Below are 22,543 nucleotides of genomic sequence, written 5' to 3'. Positions count from 1 at the left end.
AGATTCTTTAGATTCTTTAGATTCTTTAGATTCTTTAGATTCTTTAGATTCTTTAGATTCTTTAGATTCTTTAGATTCTTTAGATTCTTTAGATTCTTTATATTCTTTAGATTCTTTAGATTCTTTAGATTCTTTAGATTCTTTAGATTCTTTAGATTCTTTAGATTCTTTAGATTCTTTAGATTCTTTAGATTCTTTAGATTCTTTAGATTCTTTGATTCTTTAGATTCTTTAGATTCCTTAGATTCTTTATATTCTTTAGATTCTTTAGATTCTTTAGATTCTTTAGATTCTTTAGATTCTTTAGATTCTTTAGATTCTTTAGATTCTTTAGATTCTTTAGATTCTTTAGATTCTTTAGATTCTTTAGATTCTTTAGATTCTTTAGATTCTTTAGATTCTTTAGATTCTTTAGATTCTTTAGATTCTTTAGATTCTTTAGATTCTTTAGATTCTTTAGATTTTTTAGATTCTTTAGATTCTTTAGATTTTTTAGATTCTTTAGATTCTTTAGATTCTTTAGATTCTTTAGATTTTTTAGATTCTTTAGATTCTTTAGATTCTTTAGATTCTTTAGATTCTTTAGATTCTTTAGATTCTTTAGATTCTTTAGATTCTTTAGATTCTTTAGATTCTTTAGATTCTTTAGATTCTTTAGATTCTTTAGATTCTTTAGATTCTTTATATTCTTTAGATTCTTTAGATTCTTTAGATTCTTTAGATTCTTTAGATTCTTTAGATTCTTTAGATTCTTTAGATTCTTTAGATTCTTTAGATTCTTTAGATTCTTTAGATTCTTTAGATTCTTTAGATTCTTTAGATTCTTTAGATTCTTTAGATTCTTTAGATTCTTTAGATTCTTTAGATTCTTTAGATTCTTTAGATTCTTTAGATTCTTTAGATTCTTTAGATTCTTTAGATTCTTTAGATTCTTTAGATTCTTTAGATTCTTTAGATTCTTTAGATTCTTTAGATTCTTTAGATTCTTTAGATTCTTTAGATTCTTTAGATTCTTTAGATTCTTTAGATTCTTTAGATTCTTTAGATTCTTTAGATTCTTTAGATTCTTTAGATTCTTTAGATTCTTTAGATTCTTTAGATTCTTTAGATTCTTTAGATTTTTTAGATTCTTTAGATTCTTTAGATTCTTTAGATTCTTTAGATTCTTTAGATTTTTTAGATTCTTTAGATTCTTTAGATTCTTTAGATTCTTTAGATTCTTTAGATTCTTTAGATTCTTTAGATTCTTTAGATTCTTTAGATTCTTTAGATTCTTTAGATTCTTTAGATTCTTTAGATTCTTTAGATTCTTTAGATTCTTTAGATTCTTTAGATTCTTTAGATTCTTTAGATTCTTTAGGTTCTTTAGATTCTTTAGATTTTTTAGATTCTTTAGATTATTTATATTCTTTAGATTCTTTAGATTCTTTAGATTCTTTAGATTCTTAAGATTCTCTAGATTCTTTAGATTCTTTAGATTCTTTAGATTCTTTAGATTCTTTAGATTCTTTATATTCTTTAGATTCTTTAGATTCTTTAGATTCTTTAGATTCTTTAGATTCTTTAGATTCTTTAGATTCTTTAGATTCTTTAGATTCTTTAGATTCTTTAGATTCTTTAGATTCTTTAGATTCTTTAGATACTTTAGATACTTGAGATTTTTTAGATTCTTTAGATTCTTTAGATTCTCTAGATTCTTTAGATTCTTTAGATTCTTTAGATTTTTTAGATTCTTTAGATTCTTTAGATTCTTTAGACTCTTTAGATTCTTTAGATTCTTTAGATTCTTTAGATTCTTTAGATTTTTTAGATTCTTTAGATTCTTTAGATTCTTTAGATTCTTTAGATTCTTTAGATTCTTTAGATTCTTTAGATTCTTTAGATTCTTTAGATTCTTTAGATTCTTTAGATTCTTTAGATTCTTTATATTCTTTAGATTCTTTAGATTCTTCAGATTCTTTAGATTCTTTAGATTCTTTAGATTCTTTAGATTCTTTAGATTCTTTAGATTCTTTAGATTCTTTAGATTCTTTAGATTCTTTAGATTCTTTAGATTCTTTAGATTCTTTAGATTCTTTAGATTCTTTAGATTCTTTAGATTCTTTAGATTCTTTAGATTCTTTAGATTCTTTAGATTCTTTAGATTCTTTAGATTCTTTAGATTCTTTAGATTCTTTAGATTCTTTAGATTCTTTAGATTCTTTAGATTCTTTAGATTCTTTAGATTCTTTAGATACTTTAGATTCTTTAGATTCTTTAGATTCTTTAGATTCTTTAGATTCTTTAGATTCTTTAGATTCTTTAGATTCTTAAGATTCTCTAGATACTTTAGATTCTTTAGATTCTTTAGATTCTTTAGATTCTTTGGATTCTTTAGATTCTTTAGATTCTTTAGATTCTTTAGATTCTTTAGATTCTTTAGATTCTTTAGATTCTTTAGATTCTTTAGATTCTTTAGATTCTTTAGATTCTTTAGATTCTGTAGACTCTTTAGATTCTTTAGATTCTTTAGATTCTTTAGATTCTTTAGATTCTTTAGATTCTTTAGATTCTTTAGATTCATTAGATTCTTTAGATTCTTTAGATTCTTTAGATTCTTTAGATTCTTTAGATTCTTTAGATTCTTTAGATTCTTAAGATTCTCTAGATACTTTAGATTCTTTAGATTCTTTAGATTCTTTAGATTCTTTGGATTCTTTAGATTCTTTAGATTCTTTAGATTCTTTAGATTCTTTAGATTCTTTAGATTCTTTAGATTCTTTAGATTCTTAAGATTCTCTAGATTCTTTAGATTCTTTAGATTCTTTAGATTCTTTAGATTCTTTAGATTCTTTATATTCTTTAGATTCTTTAGATTCTTTAGATTCTTTAGATTCTTTAGATTCTTTAGATTCTTTAGATTCTTTAGATTCTTTAGATTCTTTAGATTCTTTAGATTCTTTAGATTCTTTAGATACTTTAGATACTTTAGATTTTTTAGATTCTTTAGATTCTTTAGATTCTCTAGATTCTTTAGATTCTTTAGATTCTTTAGATTTTTTAGATTCTTTAGATTCTTTAGATTCTTTAGACTCTTTAGATTCTTTAGATTCTTTAGATTCTTTAGATTCTTTAGATTTTTTAGATTCTTTAGATTCTTTAGATTCTTTAGATTCTTTAGATTCTTTAGATTCTTTAGATTCTTTAGATTCTTTAGATTCTTTAGATTCTTTAGATTCTTTAGATTCTTTAGATTCTTTAGATTCTTTATATTCTTTAGATTCTTTAGATTCTTCAGATTCTTTAGATTCTTTAGATTCTTTAGATTCTTTAGATTCTTTAGATTCTTTAGATTCTTTAGATTCTTTAGATTCTTTAGTTTCTTTAGATTCTTTAGATTCTTTAGATTCTTTAGATTCTTTAGATTCTTTAGATTCTTTAGATTCTTTAGATTCTTTAGATTCTTTAGATTCTTTAGATTCTTTAGATTCTTTAGATTCTTTAGATTCTTTAGATTCTTTAGATTCTTTAGATTCTTTAGATTCTTTAGATTCTTTAGATACTTTAGATTCTTTAGATTCTTTAGATTCTTTAGATTCTTTAGATTCTTTAGATTCTTTAGATTCTTTAGATTCTTAAGATTCTCTAGATACTTTAGATTCTTTAGATTCTTTAGATTCTTTAGATTCTTTGGATTCTTTAGATTCTTTAGATTCTTTAGATTCTTTAGATTCTTTAGATTCTTTAGATTCTTTAGATTCTTTAGATTCTTTAGATTCTTTAGATTCTTTAGATTCTTTAGATTCTGTAGACTCTTTAGATTCTTTAGATTCTTTAGATTCTTTAGATTCTTTAGATTCTTTAGATTCTTTAGATTCTTTAGATTCATTAGATTCTTTAGATTCTTTAGATTCTTTAGATTCTTTAGATTCTTTAGATTCTTTAGATTCTTTAGATTCTTAAGATTCTCTAGATACTTTAGATTCTTTAGATTCTTTAGATTCTTTAGATTCTTTGGATTCTTTAGATTCTTTAGATTCTTTAGATTCTTTAGATTCTTTAGATTCTTTAGATTCTTTAGATTCTTTAGATTCTTTAGATTCTTTAGATTCTTTAGATTCTTTAGATTCTTTAGATTCATTAGATTCTTTAGATTCTTTAGATTCTTTAGATTCTTTAGATTCTTTAGATTCTTTAGATTCTTTAGATTCTTTAGATTCTTTAGATTCTTTAGATTCTTTAGATTTTTTAGATTCTTTAGATTCTTTAGATTCTTTAGATTCTTTAGATTCTTTAGATTCTTTAGATTCTTTAGATTCTTTAGATTCTTTAGATTCTTTAGATTCTTTAGATTCTTTAGATTCTTTAGATTCTTTAGATTCTTTAGATTCTTTAGATTCTTTAGATTCTTTAGATTCTTTAGATTCTTTAGATTCTTTAGATTCTTTAGATTCTTTAGATTCTTTAGATTCTTTAGATTCTTTAGATTCTTTAGATTCTTTAGATTCTTTAGATTCTTTAGATTCTTTAGATTCTTTAGATTCTTTAGATTTTTTAGATTCTTTAGATTCTTTAGATTCTTTAGATTCTTTAGATTCTTTAGATTCTTTAGATTCTTTAGATTCTTTAGATTCTTTAGATTCTTTAGATTCTTTAGATTCTTTAGATTCTTTAGATTCTTTAGATTCTTTAGATTCTTTAGATTCTTTAGATTCTTTAGATTCTTTAGATTCTTTAGATTCTTTAGATTCTTTAGATTCTTTAGATTCTTTAGGTTCTTTAGATTCTTTAGATTCTTTAGATTCTTTAGATTCTTTAGATTCTTTAGATTCTTTAGATTCTTTAGATTCTTTAGATTCTTTGGATTCTTTAGATTCTTTAGACTTTTTAGATTCTTTAGATTCTTTAGATTCTTTAGATTCTTTAGATTCTTTAGATTCTTTAGATTCTTTAGATTCTTTAAATTCTTTAGATTCTTTAGATTCTTTAGATTCTTTAGATTCTTTAGATTCTTTAGATTCTTTAGATTCTTTAGATTCTTTAGATTCTTTAGATTCTTTAAATTCTTTAGATTCTTTAGCTTCTTTATATTCTTTAGATTTTTTAGATTCTTTAGGTTCTTTAGATTTTTTAGATTCTTTAGATTCTTTAGATTCTTTAGATTCTTTAGATTCTTTAGATTCTTTAGATTCTTTAGATTCTTCAGATTCTTTAGATTCTTTAGATTCTTTAGATTCTTTAGATTCTTTAGATTCTTTAGATTCTTTAGATTCTTTAGATTCTTTAGATTCTTTAGATTCTTTAGATTCTTTAGATTCTTTAGATTCTTTAGATTCTTTAGATTCTTTAGATTCTTTAGATTCTTTAGATTCTTAAGATTCTCTAGATTCTTTAGATTCTTTAGATTCTTTAGATTCTTTAGATTCTTTAGATTCTTTAGATTCTTTAGATTCTTTAGATTCTTTAGATTCTTTAGATTCTTTAGATTCTTTAGATTCTTTAGATTCTTTAGATTCTTTAGATTCTTTAGATTCTTTAGATTCTTTAGATTCTTTAGATTCTTTAGATTCTTTAGATTCTTTAGATTCTTTAGATTAATTAGATTCTTTAGATTAATTAGATTCTTTAGATTCTTTAGATTCTTTAAATTCTTTAGATTCTTTAGATTCTTTGGATTCTTTAGATTCTTTAGACTTTTTAGATTCTTTAGATTCTTTAGATTCTTTAGATTCTTTAGATTCTTTAGATTCTTTAGATTCTTTAGATTCTTTAAATTCTTTAGATTCTTTAGATTCTTTAGATTCTTTAGATTCTTTAGATTCTTTAGATTCTTTAGATTCTTTAGATTCTTTAGATTCTTTAGATTCTTTAGATTCTTTAAATTCTTTAGATTCTTTAGCTTCTTTATATTCTTTAGATTTTTTAGATTCTTTAGGTTCTTTAGATTTTTTAGATTCTTTAGATTCTTTAGATTCTTTAGATTCTTTAGATTCTTTAGATTCTTTAGATTCTTTAGATTCTTCAGATTCTTTAGATTCTTTAGATTCTTTAGATTCTTTAGATTCTTTAGATTCTTTAGATTCTTTAGATTCTTTAGATTCTTTAGATTCTTTAGATTCTTTAGATTCTTTAGATTCTTTAGATTCTTTAGATTCTTTAGATTCTTTAGATTCTTTAGATTCTTTAGATTCTTTAGATTCTTAAGATTCTCTAGATTCTTTAGATTCTTTAGATTCTTTAGATTCTTTAGATTCTTTAGATTCTTTAGATTCTTTAGATTCTTTAGATTCTTTAGATTCTTTAGATTCTTTAGATTAATTAGATTCTTTAGATTAATTAGATTCTTTAGATTCTTTAGATTCTTTAAATTCTTTAGATTCTTTAGCTTCTTTATATTATTTAGATTTTTTAGATTCTTTAGGTTCTTTAGATTCTTTAGATTCTTTAGATTTTTAGATTCTTTAGATTCATGTGTTCATTTAGATTCTTTAGAATTTTTAACTCTTTAGATTCTTTAGGTTTTTAGACTCGTTAGATTCTTTAGATTCTTTAGATTCGTTAGATACTTTGGATTATTTAGATCCTTTAGATTATTTAGATTCTTTAGATTCTTTAGATTTTTTAGATTTTTTAGATTCTTTAGATTCTTTAGATTCTTTAGATTCTTTAGGTTCTTTACATACTTTTGATTCTTTAGATTCATTAGATTCATTAGATTCTTTAGATATCTTAGATTCTTTGGATTTTTTATATTCTTTAGATTCTTTAGATTTTTTAGATACTTTAGATTCTTTAGATTCTTTAGATTCTTTAGATTCTTTAGATTCTTTAGATTCTTTAGATTCTTTAGATTCTTTAGATTCTTTAGATTCTTTAGATTCTTTAAATTCTTTAGGTTCTTTAGCTTCTTTATATTTTTTAGATTTTTTAGATTCTTTAAGTTCTTTAGATTTTTTAGATTCTTTAGATTCTTTAGATTCTTTAGATTCTTTAGATTCTTTAGATTCTTTAGATTCTTTAGATTCTTTAGATTCTTTAGATTCTTTAGATTCTTTAGATTCTTTAGATTCTTTAGATTCTTTAGATTCTTTAGATTCTTTAGATTCTTTAGATTCTTTAGATTCTTTAGATTCTTTATATTCTTTAGATTCTTTAGATTCTTTAGATTCTTTAGATTCTTTAGATTCTTTAGATTCTTTAGATTCTTTAGATTCTTTAGCTTCTTTATATCATTTAGATTTTTTAGATTCTTTAGGTTCTTTAGATTTTTTAGATTCTTTAGATTCTTTAGATTCTTTAGATTCTTTAGATTCTTTAGATTCTTTAGATTCTTTAGATTCTTTAGATTCTTTAGATTCTTTAGATTCTTTAGATTCTTTAGATTCTTTAGATTCTTTAGATTCTTTAGATTCTTTAGATTGTTTAGATTCTTTAGATTCTTTAGATTCTTTAGATTCTTTAGATTCTTTAGATTCTTTAGATTCTTAAGATTCTTTAGATTCTTTAGATTCTTTAGATTCTTTAGATTCTTTAGATTCTTTAGATTCTTTAGATTCTTTAGATTCTTTAGATTCTTTAGATTCTTTAGATTCTTTAGATTCTTTAGATTCTTTAGATTCTTTAGATTCTTTAGATTCTTTAGGTTCTTTAGATTCATTAGATTCATTAGATTCTTTAGATTCTTTAGATTCTTTAGATTCTTTAGATTCATTAGATTCATTAGATTCTTTAGATTTTTTAGATTCTTTAGATTCTTTAGATTCTTTAGATTCTTTAGATTCTTTAGATTCTTTAGATTCTTTAGATTCTTTAGATTCTTTAGGTTTTTTAGATTCTTTAGATTTTTTAGATTCTTTAGATTCTTTAGATTCTTTAGATTCTTTAGATTCTTTAGGTTCTTTAGATTCTTTAGATTCTTTAGATTCTTTAGATTCTTTAGATTCTTTAGATTCTTTAGATTCTTTAGATTCTTTAGAATCTTTAGATTCTTTAGATTCTTTAGATTCTTTAGATTCTTTAGATTCTTTAGATTCTTTAGATTCTTTAGATTCTTTAGATTCTTTAGATTCTTTAGATTCTTTAGATTCTTTAGATTCTTTAGATTCTTTAGATTCTTTAGATTCTTTAGATTCTTTAGATTCTTTAGATTCTTTAGATTCTTTAGATTCTTTAGATTCTTTAGATTCTTTAGATTCTTTAGATTCTTTAGATTCTTTAGATTCTTTAGATTCTTTAGATTCGATTCTTTAGATTCTTTAGATTCTTTAGATTCTTTAGATTCTTTAGATTCTTTAGATTCTTTAGATTCTTTAGATTCTTTAGATTCTTTAGATTCTTTAGATTCTTTAGATTCTTTAGATTCTTTAGATTCTTTAGATTCTTTAGATTCTTTAGATTCTTTAGATTCTTTAGATTCTTTAGATTCTTTAGATTCTTTAGATTCTCTAGATTCTTTAGATTCTTTAGATTCTTTAGATTCTTTAGATTCTTTAGATTCTTTAGATTCTTTAGATTCTTTAGATTCTTTAGATTCTTTAGATTCTTTAGATTCTTTAGATTCTTTAGATTCTTTAGATTCTTTAGATTCTTTAGATTCTTTAGATTCTTTAGATTCTTTAGATTCTTTAGATTCTTTAGATTCTTTAGATTCTTTAGATTCTTTAGATTCTTTAGATTCTTTAGATTCTTTAGATTCTTTAGATTCTTTAGATTCTTTAGATTCTTTAGATTCTTTAGATTCTTTAGATTCTTTAGATTCTTTAGATTCTTTAGATTCTTTAGATTCTTTGGATTCTTTAGATTCTTTAGATTCTTTATATTCATTAGATTCTTTAACTTCTTTAAATTATTTAGATACTTTAGATTCTTAAGATTCTTTAGTTTCTTTAGATTTTTTAGATTCTGATGATATATTTTTTTGTTTTTTCTAAACTTCTTATTTGTGAATATTTCTTCAATTGAACCTTCGAATTAATTGCGTTTATATTCATTTTTCTACAAATATTTATTGTAACTAAAGAGACATACCAAACACAAAAAAAATACTTACATTTTTATGTTGATAACACAGACAGATGCAAACTCAAACACAGACAATTGTAAAATTGTTGTCGATGGATATTTCTTGCTCTTCGAACTGATTCATTTCTAAAATGTGGTCAATTTATATCTGCATCTCCCCAGATGATACCTACCATTAATTTTTTTAATAAAACCAGATTTTAAAGAAGTACACTGAACTGGAGGACCTTTGCCGTACCGCCGTGTCTGTGAATGGGAAAGTAGCGTTCAAAAGTGGTGTCTGTGAAAAGACATATTTAAATAAAATAAATTATGGGCATCTGAGTGTTAACATTGAAGAATTTGGATGTTCAAAATTAGATGTACTAATTGAAACTTATAATCACAGTGCCACCGCCGCTGCAGACCAAAATTGTTCACGGCACAGTCAATTGATTAGAACTTAATCACCTCCCCACTGCCCTCAAAAGTTGATATCACTGAACATGTGTGACTTATATAAAAAGCCCCGCCCACACAACGACGCTATCTGCTTGAATGAAAAGAAAAAGCACAATTAAACATACAATTATAATTATTTAAATACATTTATTTCAATTATTATTAATTACACACACACAACCTTCAATGCTCTGACATAAAAAATCTGCATATTTATCTCAAATCCTATCACTTATGTCTATTAATTCTTTAAAATTAACTAATCCAACATTACTAATATAAGGTACTCTCGGCCCCAGAATTGCATTGCCACCTCAAGGTTCATTTTCGCTTGCAGCGTTCGTCGTTGCTCACGACCGATATTTGTGGAGGGGATCATTTTGTTTGGTGTGCTCGGCGCTACGCACGACACGCAGACCGAATTTAACGATTAAATCTTGTACAATACGGTTAATTCTTTTGGAATTTTATTGTTTCATTTATGAATATTCTCTTTTCCGTTCGTGATAGGGCAAATAAATTGATGATTACTGGTACAACTTATTTATTTAGTCGGTTACAAATGTCGTTGCGATTAGTTGCTCAAAACATTATTTGTACTAACAGCTATAAACTAATTATACTAACAAACACATTTTTCAAAAACATACGTTTTAAAAAGAACTATTTTAAATTGCATCAATACTTGCGAATAACAAGTATAAAACATAATATCTATATCACACACATGCATTTTTCAAAAACAAACATTTTAAAACGAAAAAAAAGTATAACGTATAACTTATATGTTATTATTGCTATTACATAAATTTCGATTTCAGTACAATATTTACTGATGAAAAATGTAGCAAAAATATATGTAATATGATAATATTCCCGAATAATCAAAATAATAAACATATAATAATTTAATACTTGGTGTGACCACCATTGGCGTCTATAACTGCTTGTAAACGCTGGCCCATGGAAGCAACGAAATTCGCACAATAATTACTGCTCTTGGCGTTCTCCCAGGCCTCCAAGCAATGTGCTTGCAAAGCCTGAGAGTTGCGTTCATTTCTGTTGTCCCACCTCTGAACAATTAACCCCCAAAGATTCTCAATGGGATTGAGGTCTGGTGACTTTGGAGGCCAATTAATTCGGTTAATTTCGGGGTGTTCAAGGAGCCATTGTCGCACTATGTGTGCACGGTGTATTGGGCAGTTGTCATCAACAAAATTGATAAATGGTCGATCTTCTGCCGAATACACCGCGCGCACAGAGGGTAGCATGACATCCTCGAGCACCTCAATATAATCATGAGAGGTGGCACGACCAGGAATAAAAGCAAGCTCCCCTGGGCCAGCAGCACTCATCCAACCCCAAAAATTGGCTGATATACGGCCGGATTGGTGATTGCTAATAATATTATTTTCATCATAACGGGTACCATTACGACGCCACAGTTGAATTCTTCCGGTTTGAGAAGACTTGAAACATTTTTCATCAGTAAATATTGTTGTACTGAAATCGAAATTTAGATATTCTCTAGCAAATGCCAGACGAACACTTTTTTGATTATCCGTGAGGGCCACCTTTTCTGCTGGCCGCCTGTTATGGATACCCTCTCTGTGTAACGTCCTCCTAATAGTTTGGGTGGACACACCAAACTGACCAGCCAAAGTCGAGGTGCGCTCAAATCCATTTAGATCGAAGGTCTGTATGACCTCTTGGATTCGAGCACCTTCCAATACTTTTTTCGGCCAGTTCTTGGAAGTGCACTGGTCCGGTTTTCTACATTAAAATTTTGTACCCACCGGCGAACAGTTAGTCTCTAAAGAACCGTGAAAAATATTTTTGAACAAATCAGATTTAATAAGTTCCCAAATTTAACCGCTGTACTTTCTCAAAGTTTATAAACTCGTCGAAAGTAAATATATTTATGTTTTAAGGCGGTTATTGTAATTTTAATATTAGGATATGTATATTTTTATATAACAATTATTTTAGAGAAGCGAAGTTTAATTAACATTATGTTTCTTTTTATAATAATAATTTGCAAACATTACGCGTGGAACAAAATGGTCATATTGCTTACAATGCTTATTTTACAATCCAATTATTTTAAATAACTAAATTAAAGGTAAACTATTGATTGACAAAAAGCATTTAATTTATTGTTCCGCAAACAGCAATAATTATGAAATTAAATGTATGCTTTAATTTAGTTCCTTGAAAATAATAAGGTGGAAAATAAAAAAAAACGCAGTTATTCAAAAAAATAAATAAAAATAAATTCTGTTCCATATAATTTTCTTCTATTTATCTTACGGAAACATTCAGTTCTCGGGAAATTTGGGATATATTCATCCCCTGTTCTTTTAAAAGAACAATACGTGTACGAATTTCGTTATTTATATTGCGCTGCATCTTGTCTCGTTATATCGAAGGTAATAAATGAACCGCATGTTTTACGAGACGGTCAAATCATATTCGTGGTGGGGGAAGTGAGTAGTGCGCCAAGCGATACTGAATTGAAAGTGGTAAAGCAATTCTGTAACCGATAGTACATAATCAAAATTATTATTATTATTATTATATTTCTGACAAGTATCTAATAATTGGCCACAACCACAAGAACAGCACAGTGCCAAATTTAAAAGATAATCTGTTGTTGTTGTTGTCGCTGTGAATATTTGACTACGAATGCAATTATTACTTTAGAACGTACAGGTTTGCGTGTTTGTAATTTTTATCTTCTTATGTAAAGACACCAAGAACAAATTGACCTCAATATTATAAGTATACTTTCATTTCTTGTCCTTTTTTTTTACTACTACTTCATTACATTTATAAGTTCATTGGCTTTTTGAATACATATCCTTATGTGAAAACAATTGCACGTGTCGGGACCGTCGGTGGCGTCTGGAGTGGACCATCAACATCCAGTAAAGTGAATTTATCTATCGAAACCCTGTCAAGGGAACCCATCCCATCTCCGCACTCCAAAAATTAGCGTGTGCTGTGTTGACTCTAGTCATTGTTATCTGTATATTCATCTTCTATAACTTCTTCTGCCCACTCAATTGCTTTACTTATATCTTGCATGTTTGTTGTGTTATTGTTATTCCTTAGTTTAATATTGATGGGATGCATAGCGTGCTGCTGTTCACCGGTGATAAGACTATAGCAGAGCAGGCCCAGTCGTCGAGCATGATGGAGCTCATCCAACAAGACATCAACATACAGATCCAAGGCATTGGTGTGTTCCTGGTGAACAACACCATCTGACAGGAAATATTGTACGTGGCCATCGCCAGCTCGGGCATCATCTGGGAGAACGGCAAGCTCAAATCCAAACGATTCAAGCCGGTACTAATTAATTAAACCATCAAATCATTAATCAAACCTCTGACGTTAAATCTCTCTGTGCAGTTGCCCAGCAAGGACAGCGAACACATCGAGGAGGCCTCCCAGTTGTACCAAAACCGTGTGATGGCTGGCGACAAGTCACCGCATCGAGTCTCGGTCGACGGCAAGACGGAAATCGACTTCGAAACCATGGAGTACTACAAGCCGGGCAGCGTATTTACATTCTATACCATTATACAGAAGAATACCGTTCTGTAACGTAGTATGATTTGTATATGAGACACACGCATTTGTATACTCCAAGTCATATTACGATACAGATGGACGTTATTCTATAACACAGTAGGATACGAAGTTACGATTCGTGCATATTTATACTCCAAATCATACCGCGATACAAAATTAATAACTACACAATCAAATAAAATAATTTAATTTTATTTTCTATAATCTATAACAAGGTGTCATTACAATATTTCAGAAAACAAAACATATATAAAACTTAATGCGATTTTTGATTAGTTTGATTCAATCTAATATTCGCTTCTAGATTTCTCAAACATTTTCTTTTTTTAACGATGCCGCTTTCAAATTTTGATGGCCTACCAGCCTGAATTCTTTTTGAACCTGCAGTTAGGCCTGCTCTATATTTCCTCCGACTAGTCGATGTTGGTTGTACGCCTATAATTTGACCGCGTTTAATTTTTTTGATTTGATGTAAGAAACTTAAAACATCACCAGTTGTCTTTAATTTGTCCATGACTGTGTTTACTTTATTTATAGCATTAGCTGTTTCTATTGAATCAGTACCTTTTAGAATTTCAACAACTTTTACGAAATTTTCAGAAAGTCGGTTGAGTGCAGTGTCAGTAACACTACTCGGATCATTAACAGATGATTTTTCATTGTTTGGTACAAATGCCGAAGATACCTCTGCAGGGGTGACAATTTTATTCTCATCTCCTTCTACAATTGTAACCGTTTCGTCGACCATATCTAAAGACATATCCTCAAAAAAGTCAGTTTGTATATCTTCACCAAGAGCAATTCGTGCAAAATCCTTTTTATCTTTACACGATAAAAGGGGAGCTGTTTTAAAAGTAATACCAAATTGATTCTCAACGGCGCATAAATGTTTACAAAACTTTCCTCCTTGACCATAGGGACAATCGCAAGTGGCGGTGTCTACATGTACAGTGTAAACATATTCTTCGGAAGGTGACATTATCACACTGCTTGACAATTAGATTTTTAGCTTTAAGGCAATGTTGGTTATAGATGATTTTATGTTTTGATTTTCTGCAGTTTGAAAATGATAATATGTGACGTCTATGGTATGACTCAAACATTTTGCAAACAAAATCTACCAATGCGCAAGTGTTAAATGCCTTGCATCTCTGAAGAACTACGTCTTTAAAGATTCTTATCGACGTTTCTACAAAGTTATTTGTGTTATGTCCTCTGTTTAAAATGTTTTGCCTAAAGCAGATAGCCCATTCTTCTCGTCTATCCCATAAAGAATTCATATAGTTTTGAAGCTTATCATAAGATAAAACTACCTTATCCCTAAAGAATTCTTCATAAGCTTGATTCGTTTCTATCTCAGAATGCGCAAATAATATTTTTTGAAACTGTCTCATAATATATGATTTGTTTTCTGTTGCTATTCCATGGGTACTGTCCCATAGCGCCAAAATGCCTGACATAAATGAAAGGTACATAACAGAACAGTCGAATTTCCAAATACAATTTTCAGTGTTTCTTTCGGCTTTTGAGTCGTCGGTCATTAAAACTAGAGGGTAACCATACCCTCCAAATCCCTCTACTCCAAGGGCCTCTTTTAACATACTGAAAACCAGCGTGTAGTTTGCTTCTGTCTGCTCAGGATGCAAAATGCAGAGGTAATGCGCCAATTTTTGAGGCTGTGAATAAAAATATGACACACGAACTGGTTTGATCACAGGAACCGCTAGAATTAACGAAGACAATTTCATGTGAAAATTCGCGTTTATGCGTTCTTAACATGATGGGCGTCAATATAATAAAAACGAGAGGATTTTCTATTGCTATGATTTTCATACCGAGACCTTCATATATTTTCAATTTTTCCTGCAACACTTTGTACATACTCTGTTTGTCCCTTCCACCAAAATTAATTTGCCTATAACAAGGAAACTCTGTTAAAACGTTATTAATAAATCGAATTTAGAACTTACCTCCATTGATCGTATAGATGATAAATCTGACGATCCGTAGGGTTCAACTGTGCGTTTGCTAATACTTCAAAAATGTTTAAATAATCATTTTCGTTTTCTAGCATAAGTTCGTGGTAGTTTTTTGCGGAAGAAGGGGACATTCCTTCATCAAAATATTGAATAAATATTTCTTTGGTATGCTGACTCATGCGTAAGTAACTGTATGTCTCGGCAACTTACAATTTGTGACTGTGTTTAAAATCGATCTGAAATGGATAAAAAATCGAAAATATTTTGACACCCAAATAATAAATTATCTCTTACTGTGATTACAATGTTGTATCCAACTTTCAAATGCGGGTCATTTTTTATAGTATTTGGATTCAATTTCTTAAAAAGAAATACAATTTTGGCATCACATCCTTTGTTCCTTATTCGGGTCAAAGATTTTTTCAATTCTGCGACTTTGTTGAAATTATTGTGATGACACTTAAACACTTTCTTGTACTCAATTTTTTTCAGTGATGGATATGTATATCTAACAATCCAGTTTGTTGTGGTGCCAGCGCTAAAATTGCGAATCCAGTCATCACACCATTCACTATTTGTCTTATTTTGATCTTGATTCTTGCTTCTTATAATAACACTATAGTCGTTGCAACTAACATAATTATAGTTTTCAATTACATCGTTTTTATGGATAATGTCCTTCAAGGCATTCAGGTTTGCTTCCATCTCTAATTGCGATTTCAGAAATTTTTATATTCACTCAATTATTAAAATTAGTAACAATAAATGTAGCAAACTAAAACACACGTGACTCGCTCAAAGACTGTGTCCAAATTTTGTAAATATAAAAATATGATATCCAATAATTGTGATAATAATAATAATAATATCTGTAAAATTAGTGTTAATGTTTGCGATGAAATAGTTAAAACAATTAATCATGCAGTAAATAAAATGAGTAAATCACAAATTGAAAAATGGAAAAAAAATAATTGATGGCAACATTAAACTAATATTGCAAACGATAAGTACAAGAAGATTTAAGTATTGGTACAAAACGAAAATTATATTCCAATATAAACTTAATGAAAACATATAAAAAACAATTGATATTTAAACAAAATGATGCCACGAGATGCGATAAAAAAGAAAAAGAAAATAGTGTTTGTTGGCAAATGTTAAATACATGCTTTAATTCTCGCATACTAACAGGTATAATTATTAATTTGCAACATAAAGATATTATTCAATTTTTCAATGACTGCTTACTTTTATTTAAACGTAATATTAAAAAATTGTTTAAAACATATAAAGTAATGAAATTAAACTCCTGAGGAGTTTCAAGAACGTGATATTGGATGGGCTTTACAAAGAATTTTAAACCTTGAAATAAATGTGAATAAATATGAAATGGGAAATGGTGGTTCATCCTTTTTACAACTACCTAAATTCATAAAAAATAGAAAAGCTTGTACTAATGTTCAAAATTCAGATGAATTTTGTTTTGCATGGTCAATAATTTCAGGTATGTTTCCACCTCGAGGTAAACCATATAGATTTAGATATAGATATATCCATATAGACATCCACATTTTAATAAAGTTTTAAATTTAAGTAACATTGAGTTTCCAATTTCAATGAGAGCCATTGGAAAATTTGAAAAAATGAATAAAATATCTATTAATGTATATACTTTAGAAGAGGATGGGGGTGGTAAGAAAAAAATAGTTCCATGATGGTGGTTCCGTATCGTCTGACTGAAGAAAAATTAAATAGACATGTTAATCTATTAATATTTCACAATAAATACAATCAATCTGAAATTGATAATGATGATGATGATGATAATTTACGATATCATTATGTTTATATTAAAAATCTTTTAAGATTAGTGTCGTGTCAAATATTCAATGGTAACAATCAAGTGCACATTTGCGATCGATGTTTAAATTATTTTAGTAATACAAATAAATTAAAAGACCATATTGAATATTGTAATAAAAAAAAAACAAATATAAAATAAGTTTTCCAGATTATAAATATATAAGTTTTAGAAATTATATTAATAAGGAAAAAGTTCCATTCATTATTTATGCTGATTTCGAAACAATTCTCTCGCCATTTAATGATGACGATGAAAATTTAATTTTTAATTTTTAATACTAGACGTTATCAAAAGCATGAGTTGTTTAATGTAGGATTTTATGTTAAGTGCTCATATGACGATAGTTTATCATTTTATAAAAGTTATCGTAGCAAGAGTGATTGTATGCTCTGGTTTAATAACTAACTGAAAACAATTTCTCAATTTGTAAAGGAAAAAATGATTCATATTGAAGCCATGATCGATAATTATAATTTATCATCATCATCATCTTCTATTTGTCACATTTGTCAAGTTCCCTTTATGCAACATTCAATTGTTAGAGATCATTGTCATTTTACAGGAAAATTTCGCGGTGTGGCTCATCAACATTGTAATTTAAATTATAAAATCAATGGGGGTTACGATGGGGATTTTATAATAAAAGAAATGACAAATTTTGATAAAATAACTGTGTTGCCTAAAAACAAGGAAAAATACATTTCTTTTTCAATTGTTGATGAGAATACAAATATTAGATTTAGATTTATCGGTTCATTTAGATTTATGTCAACAAGTTTGGCAAAGTTGGCATCAAATTTAGAAACGCAACCCATTCTAGATACGGAATTTGCAAATGTATCTGATGAAAATTTATATTTATTATACAAAAAGGGACATTTTCCATATGACTATTTGGATTCATTTAATAAATTGTCGATGGAACATTTACCATCCATCGAACATTTTACAAACCACTTAAACGATTGTAGTAGACTTAGCAATGACGATTATCTACATTGTCAAAACGTTTGGCGTGCATTTAACATTAAAAATTTAGGCGAGTATTTGGACTGACGTACGATTATTAACGGATGTATTTGAAAAGTTTCGCAATAATTGTCATAAAAATTATAAATTGGATCCAGCACACTATTATACATTACCAGGATATTCCTGGGATGCTATGTTATATTATACTAGATGTTCGTTGGAATTAATTCAAAATGTCGATACTGTGTTGTTTGTGGAGAGGGGGTTGAGAGGTGAAATCAGTCAATGTTCTCATAGGTATGCGACTGCTAATAATAAATATAAGAATGAAGATTATGATTCAGAGAGTCCAAGTAAATTTTTGATGTACTTTGACGTGAATAACTTATATGGTTGGGCAATGTGTCAACCTTTACCCTATAGAAATTTCGAATGGATTGATGTCAATAATGATTTCGATGTTTTACAAGTTGCCGACGATTCGGATATTGGATACATTTTAGAAGTTGATTTGGATTATCCTCAACACTTGCACGACACACATTCCGATCTACCATTTTGTCCGCAATCTCTTATACCACCAAATTCAAAATTACCTAAACTACTTGTCACTTTACATCCTAAGAAAAATTACGTCATTCATTATCGAAATTTAAAGCAAGTGATGCGTTTTGGTCTGGTGCTGAAAAAAATTCATAAAATTTTAAAATTTAATAAATCTTGTTGGGTAAAACCGTACATCGAATTAAATACGATGTTTAGACAGAGAGCTCGAAACGATTTTGAAAAAGATCTTTTTAAACTTATGAATAATGCAGTGTTTGGAAAAACAATGGAAAACGTACGAAAATATCGAAATATTAAATTGGTTACATGTTGGGAGGGTCGTTATGGTGCCAAAAATTTGATTGGTAGCCCCCGTTTCCATAGTCGCACCACCTTCCATGAAAATTTAATGGCAATAGAACTTAACAAATTAGAGGTGGTATTTAATAAGCGCTTTTACATTGGCATGTCCGTTTTAGACTTATCAAAAGTATGTCTTTACGAATTTCACTATAAGGAAATGATTCCTCATTTTAATAATAATAATTTAAAATTATTATATGTCGATACAGACAGTCTTATATATCGAATTGAATGTGAAGATGTCTATACGGATTTTATCAAGTTAAATTTAAATTTATTTGATACCAGTGACTATCATGCAAACAATGTTTACAATATTCCTTTGACTAATAAAAAAGTAGTGGGTTTAATGAAGGATGAATTAAATGGAAACATCTCATTTCGTAGGTTTGGGATCTAAAATGTATTCATTTAAATTTATTGAAGGTAGCAGCACTAGCAGCAGCAGCAGCAGCAGCTGCCATGATAATAATAATAGTAATAACAAATCTGTTAAATGCGTTAAAAAAGCTAAAGGAGTTAAAAGTAATATTATAAAAAATTCTATAACTTTTGATGATTATGTGGAATGTCTAAATAAAAAAAATGAACTATATATCAATCAAAATTTAATTAGATCAAATAAGCATAACGTTTATAGTATTACACAGAAAAAAATTGGTTTATCATATTTTGACGATAAAAGATATAATAATGTTGATGATGATGATTTCGCTACCCTATCTTGGGGGCATTATAGTATAGAAACACATGTGTAATAATATATGTATGTATTAATAAAATTGTTAATAAAAACACTGTTGTTTTTTTTATATATATCTTTATTTAAATTATTTACAATATTCCATATCCAATAGCACTTGATCCTTGAAAAATATCAAACATTCGGTGAAACAGAAACTTTCAAGACTGTCATTAACATTGGAAAAGACTTCTAATGCCTTAATCCACCACCACAACCACCATCATCACTATTCTTATACAGATCATTTAAATTTCCTAAGACATTATAATAATAATCGTAGAAATTAAGATTTCTTAACAGGTCCACCTTTTTTGCTACAAGATGTTTATATGTACTTAGAATTTTTTTCACATCTGACACACATAAATCAAAAAATATGTTGTATTTTTCACATATTTTAATTATTTTTTTATGATGATGATAATGATGTTGATCATTGGTTAATGAGACACAGACATAAATGCTTTCGTTAACATAACATTCTCTCATAATGTTGTTGCTGTTGTTGTTGTTGTTGTTCAGTTGTATAAAGTCTTCACATATCGCCTCCGACAATATTTCCATGAGATCATCCCATTCTACTGTAGTAAATGAAATTTTTATATCTCTGTTAAATTTATCCTGCAGTTCTATAACAATTCGAAAATTATTGAATTTATTCAATCCACATGTAATTTGAGTTGTCTCATTGATATCATAAGTAGATTTTATAAGAAGATTTTGCGATGGATCATCATCTAGCAGGTTTTCATAATCTCCTCTTCTTTTTCTTCTTTTTCCTTCTCCCCCTCCTCCTCCTCCTCCTTGACTCATACCATCACTTTTAATATCACTATAATTATTATTATTAATTTCATCACCACAAGTTTGAAAAGCAGCAGCATCATCAGCATCAGCAGCACTATTCATCATCATTATTACTATTATTTCTACGAGCGACGCTACTAGACTGTGAAATAAATCTAAATAAAATTATTAGTTAATTTTTTCATGACCCCCCACTTCCCTTCTTCCACCCCACTATCTCTCTCTCTCACTCTTTGTTTATAACAAATCGTTTTTATTAACCCAACTGTTTTGGTTGGTTGGTAAACCAAACCATTTCACGTAGGCCTTATTGCCCTTACGTTTAAGGACTTTTTCCACAAGATAAATGTCGGGATATTTTGCTAGTTGCAATTCGTGTTCGTAAAATCTACCCATTATTCGATCGTGACGATCGTCTTGCAAAATATACGTTGTAGGATGGGCCAAATTGACTTTTTCTACGGTGAACATCTCGTTGGACCAATTCGGTGTGTAGCCCTTGTTGAATGCCTCTCGAGATTTACTAACACGCACTTTATCGCCCACTTTAAATTTACTTCCGCGATAGATTTTTATGTGATTAAATGCAGTTTTCAATAGTGACTGTTCATTTTTAGCTGTGATATCTATCGGTTTCGTTCCTATTGTAGTGTGTTTAGTCGAATTGTACTTTAACACGATTTCGGGTAGAATTTTCAACCATTTGTAGTTGCCTTGAAAGCTAAATTCTTTCCACATTAACGATTTTAATGTACGATTAACACGTTCGACTACCGATGCTTTTTTCGAACTGTACGTTGAATAGTGATTAATTTTCAATTTGCTCATTAACTTTTTAAAATCTTTATTATAAAATTCCTTACCCATGTCGGTTTGTAGATTGACGGGAACATTATTTGTTGAAATTAGAATTTTTTGCATTGCCTTTGATACGTCTTTGGCGGTTTTATTCTTAACCGGAACGCCCCATACAAATTTAGAGAATACATTGATAACAACCAAAATATAGCGAAATCCATTGTTTTGTCGTGCATACGGTATCATTTCCACCAAATCGGCCTGATACAAATCATTTAAACCTTTCACTATTACATGTCGTCTTTTAAAAGTTGTAATTCATTAATAATCTCACGTTTGTAATTGATAACTGCGGTGGCTGCAGTGTCGTTGATAATTTTCTTTTGCTTTTTCATTTTTTTTTTAATTATTTAAGGGTAAGTTAATAAGCAGAGTTACCAGTGATCTTTGACCTACGCTACCTGGTCCCGAATGCGTTATAATGATAGATTGTCCTTTTTTAAATTTTTTACCGATAATATTTATTAGGGGGTTATTTAACATTTTCCCATCAATGTAGGAGGGTTAGTGCAGATGGAAATATAAATGCAATTGATTTTATAGTTAAATCCAATGGAACATTGAACTCTGTCAAACCGCTACTTAACTGAACCTGATAATCATTTTGTTTATAAGGGTTAGCCGTCAACCTTCCCTCGAGTGCAATAGTCAGTGGAATAGGATTCTATGATTTTCGGCAGTTTCTCAATTATAATTAGACGATCGTGTAAATCCTTTAGCATTTTCTCAAAACTTGGAATAATGTTTGTCAATTTAGAGTCCATTAATGATTCGACATCGGATTTATCGAGTATTGATGTTGTTGTCGTCAACAATCGATTCAATAATCAAGGTTAAATTTTTAATTTTATCATCAATTAGTGATTTAACAAAATCTTCACTTAACATCATCGATGTCTGCTGTTGCTACAGCTGCAGCTGCAGTTGATGCCGTCCAAACTTATTAACTGATATTTTGTAAATGACTTAATAATGCTGATTTTTATTCAACTATATTGGCTTCTTTTAGTTCTTCAATTATGCTGTTTATTACGTTGATATGATTATTATTTCCAGTCATTTGGGAAGCGACTAACAATTTTAATCTTTCCACCAATTCATTTGGATCATCCCAGTGTACATATTCTATGGGTTTTTCATTAAAACGCATTAAAGTACCAATTCCCTTTCCTTTTGTTATTCTTCTTTTTATTATTCTTCTTTTACTTTCTTCTCCCAATCCTGCTCCTTTATGATGATGATGATGATGATGCATTCTTAATTTCATCTTTTTGTGCTGTTTGTCTGCTTCAATCTGTTCCTCTGCCAACGCGTTTAACATTGGTTTAATTACAAATTTGTATTTGTCACCTCTGTGTCCAGCCACTTGCT

At 28.4% G+C, this 22,543-nt stretch overlaps 1 protein-coding gene across 1 annotated transcript; it reads right to left on the bottom strand.

Moving 5' to 3' along the window:
• Window positions 1-20,551: 20,551 nt before the first annotated feature.
• On the bottom strand, window positions 20,552-21,052 carry LOC126265675 (uncharacterized). Its single transcript, XM_049967920.1, has one exon. It carries the CDS (start codon window positions 21,050-21,052, stop codon window positions 20,552-20,554), a length of 501 nt encoding a protein of 166 aa, XP_049823877.1.
• Window positions 21,053-22,543: the final 1,491 nt, after the last annotated feature.

The sequence above is a fragment of the Aethina tumida genome, chromosome 5, assembly GCF_024364675.1.
Source record: "Aethina tumida isolate Nest 87 chromosome 5, icAetTumi1.1, whole genome shotgun sequence".
Taxonomy (NCBI): Eukaryota; Metazoa; Arthropoda; class Insecta; order Coleoptera; family Nitidulidae; genus Aethina; species Aethina tumida.
The sequence above is the reverse complement of the archived record's forward strand: the minus strand, read 5'-3'. Positions and strand labels throughout refer to the sequence as shown.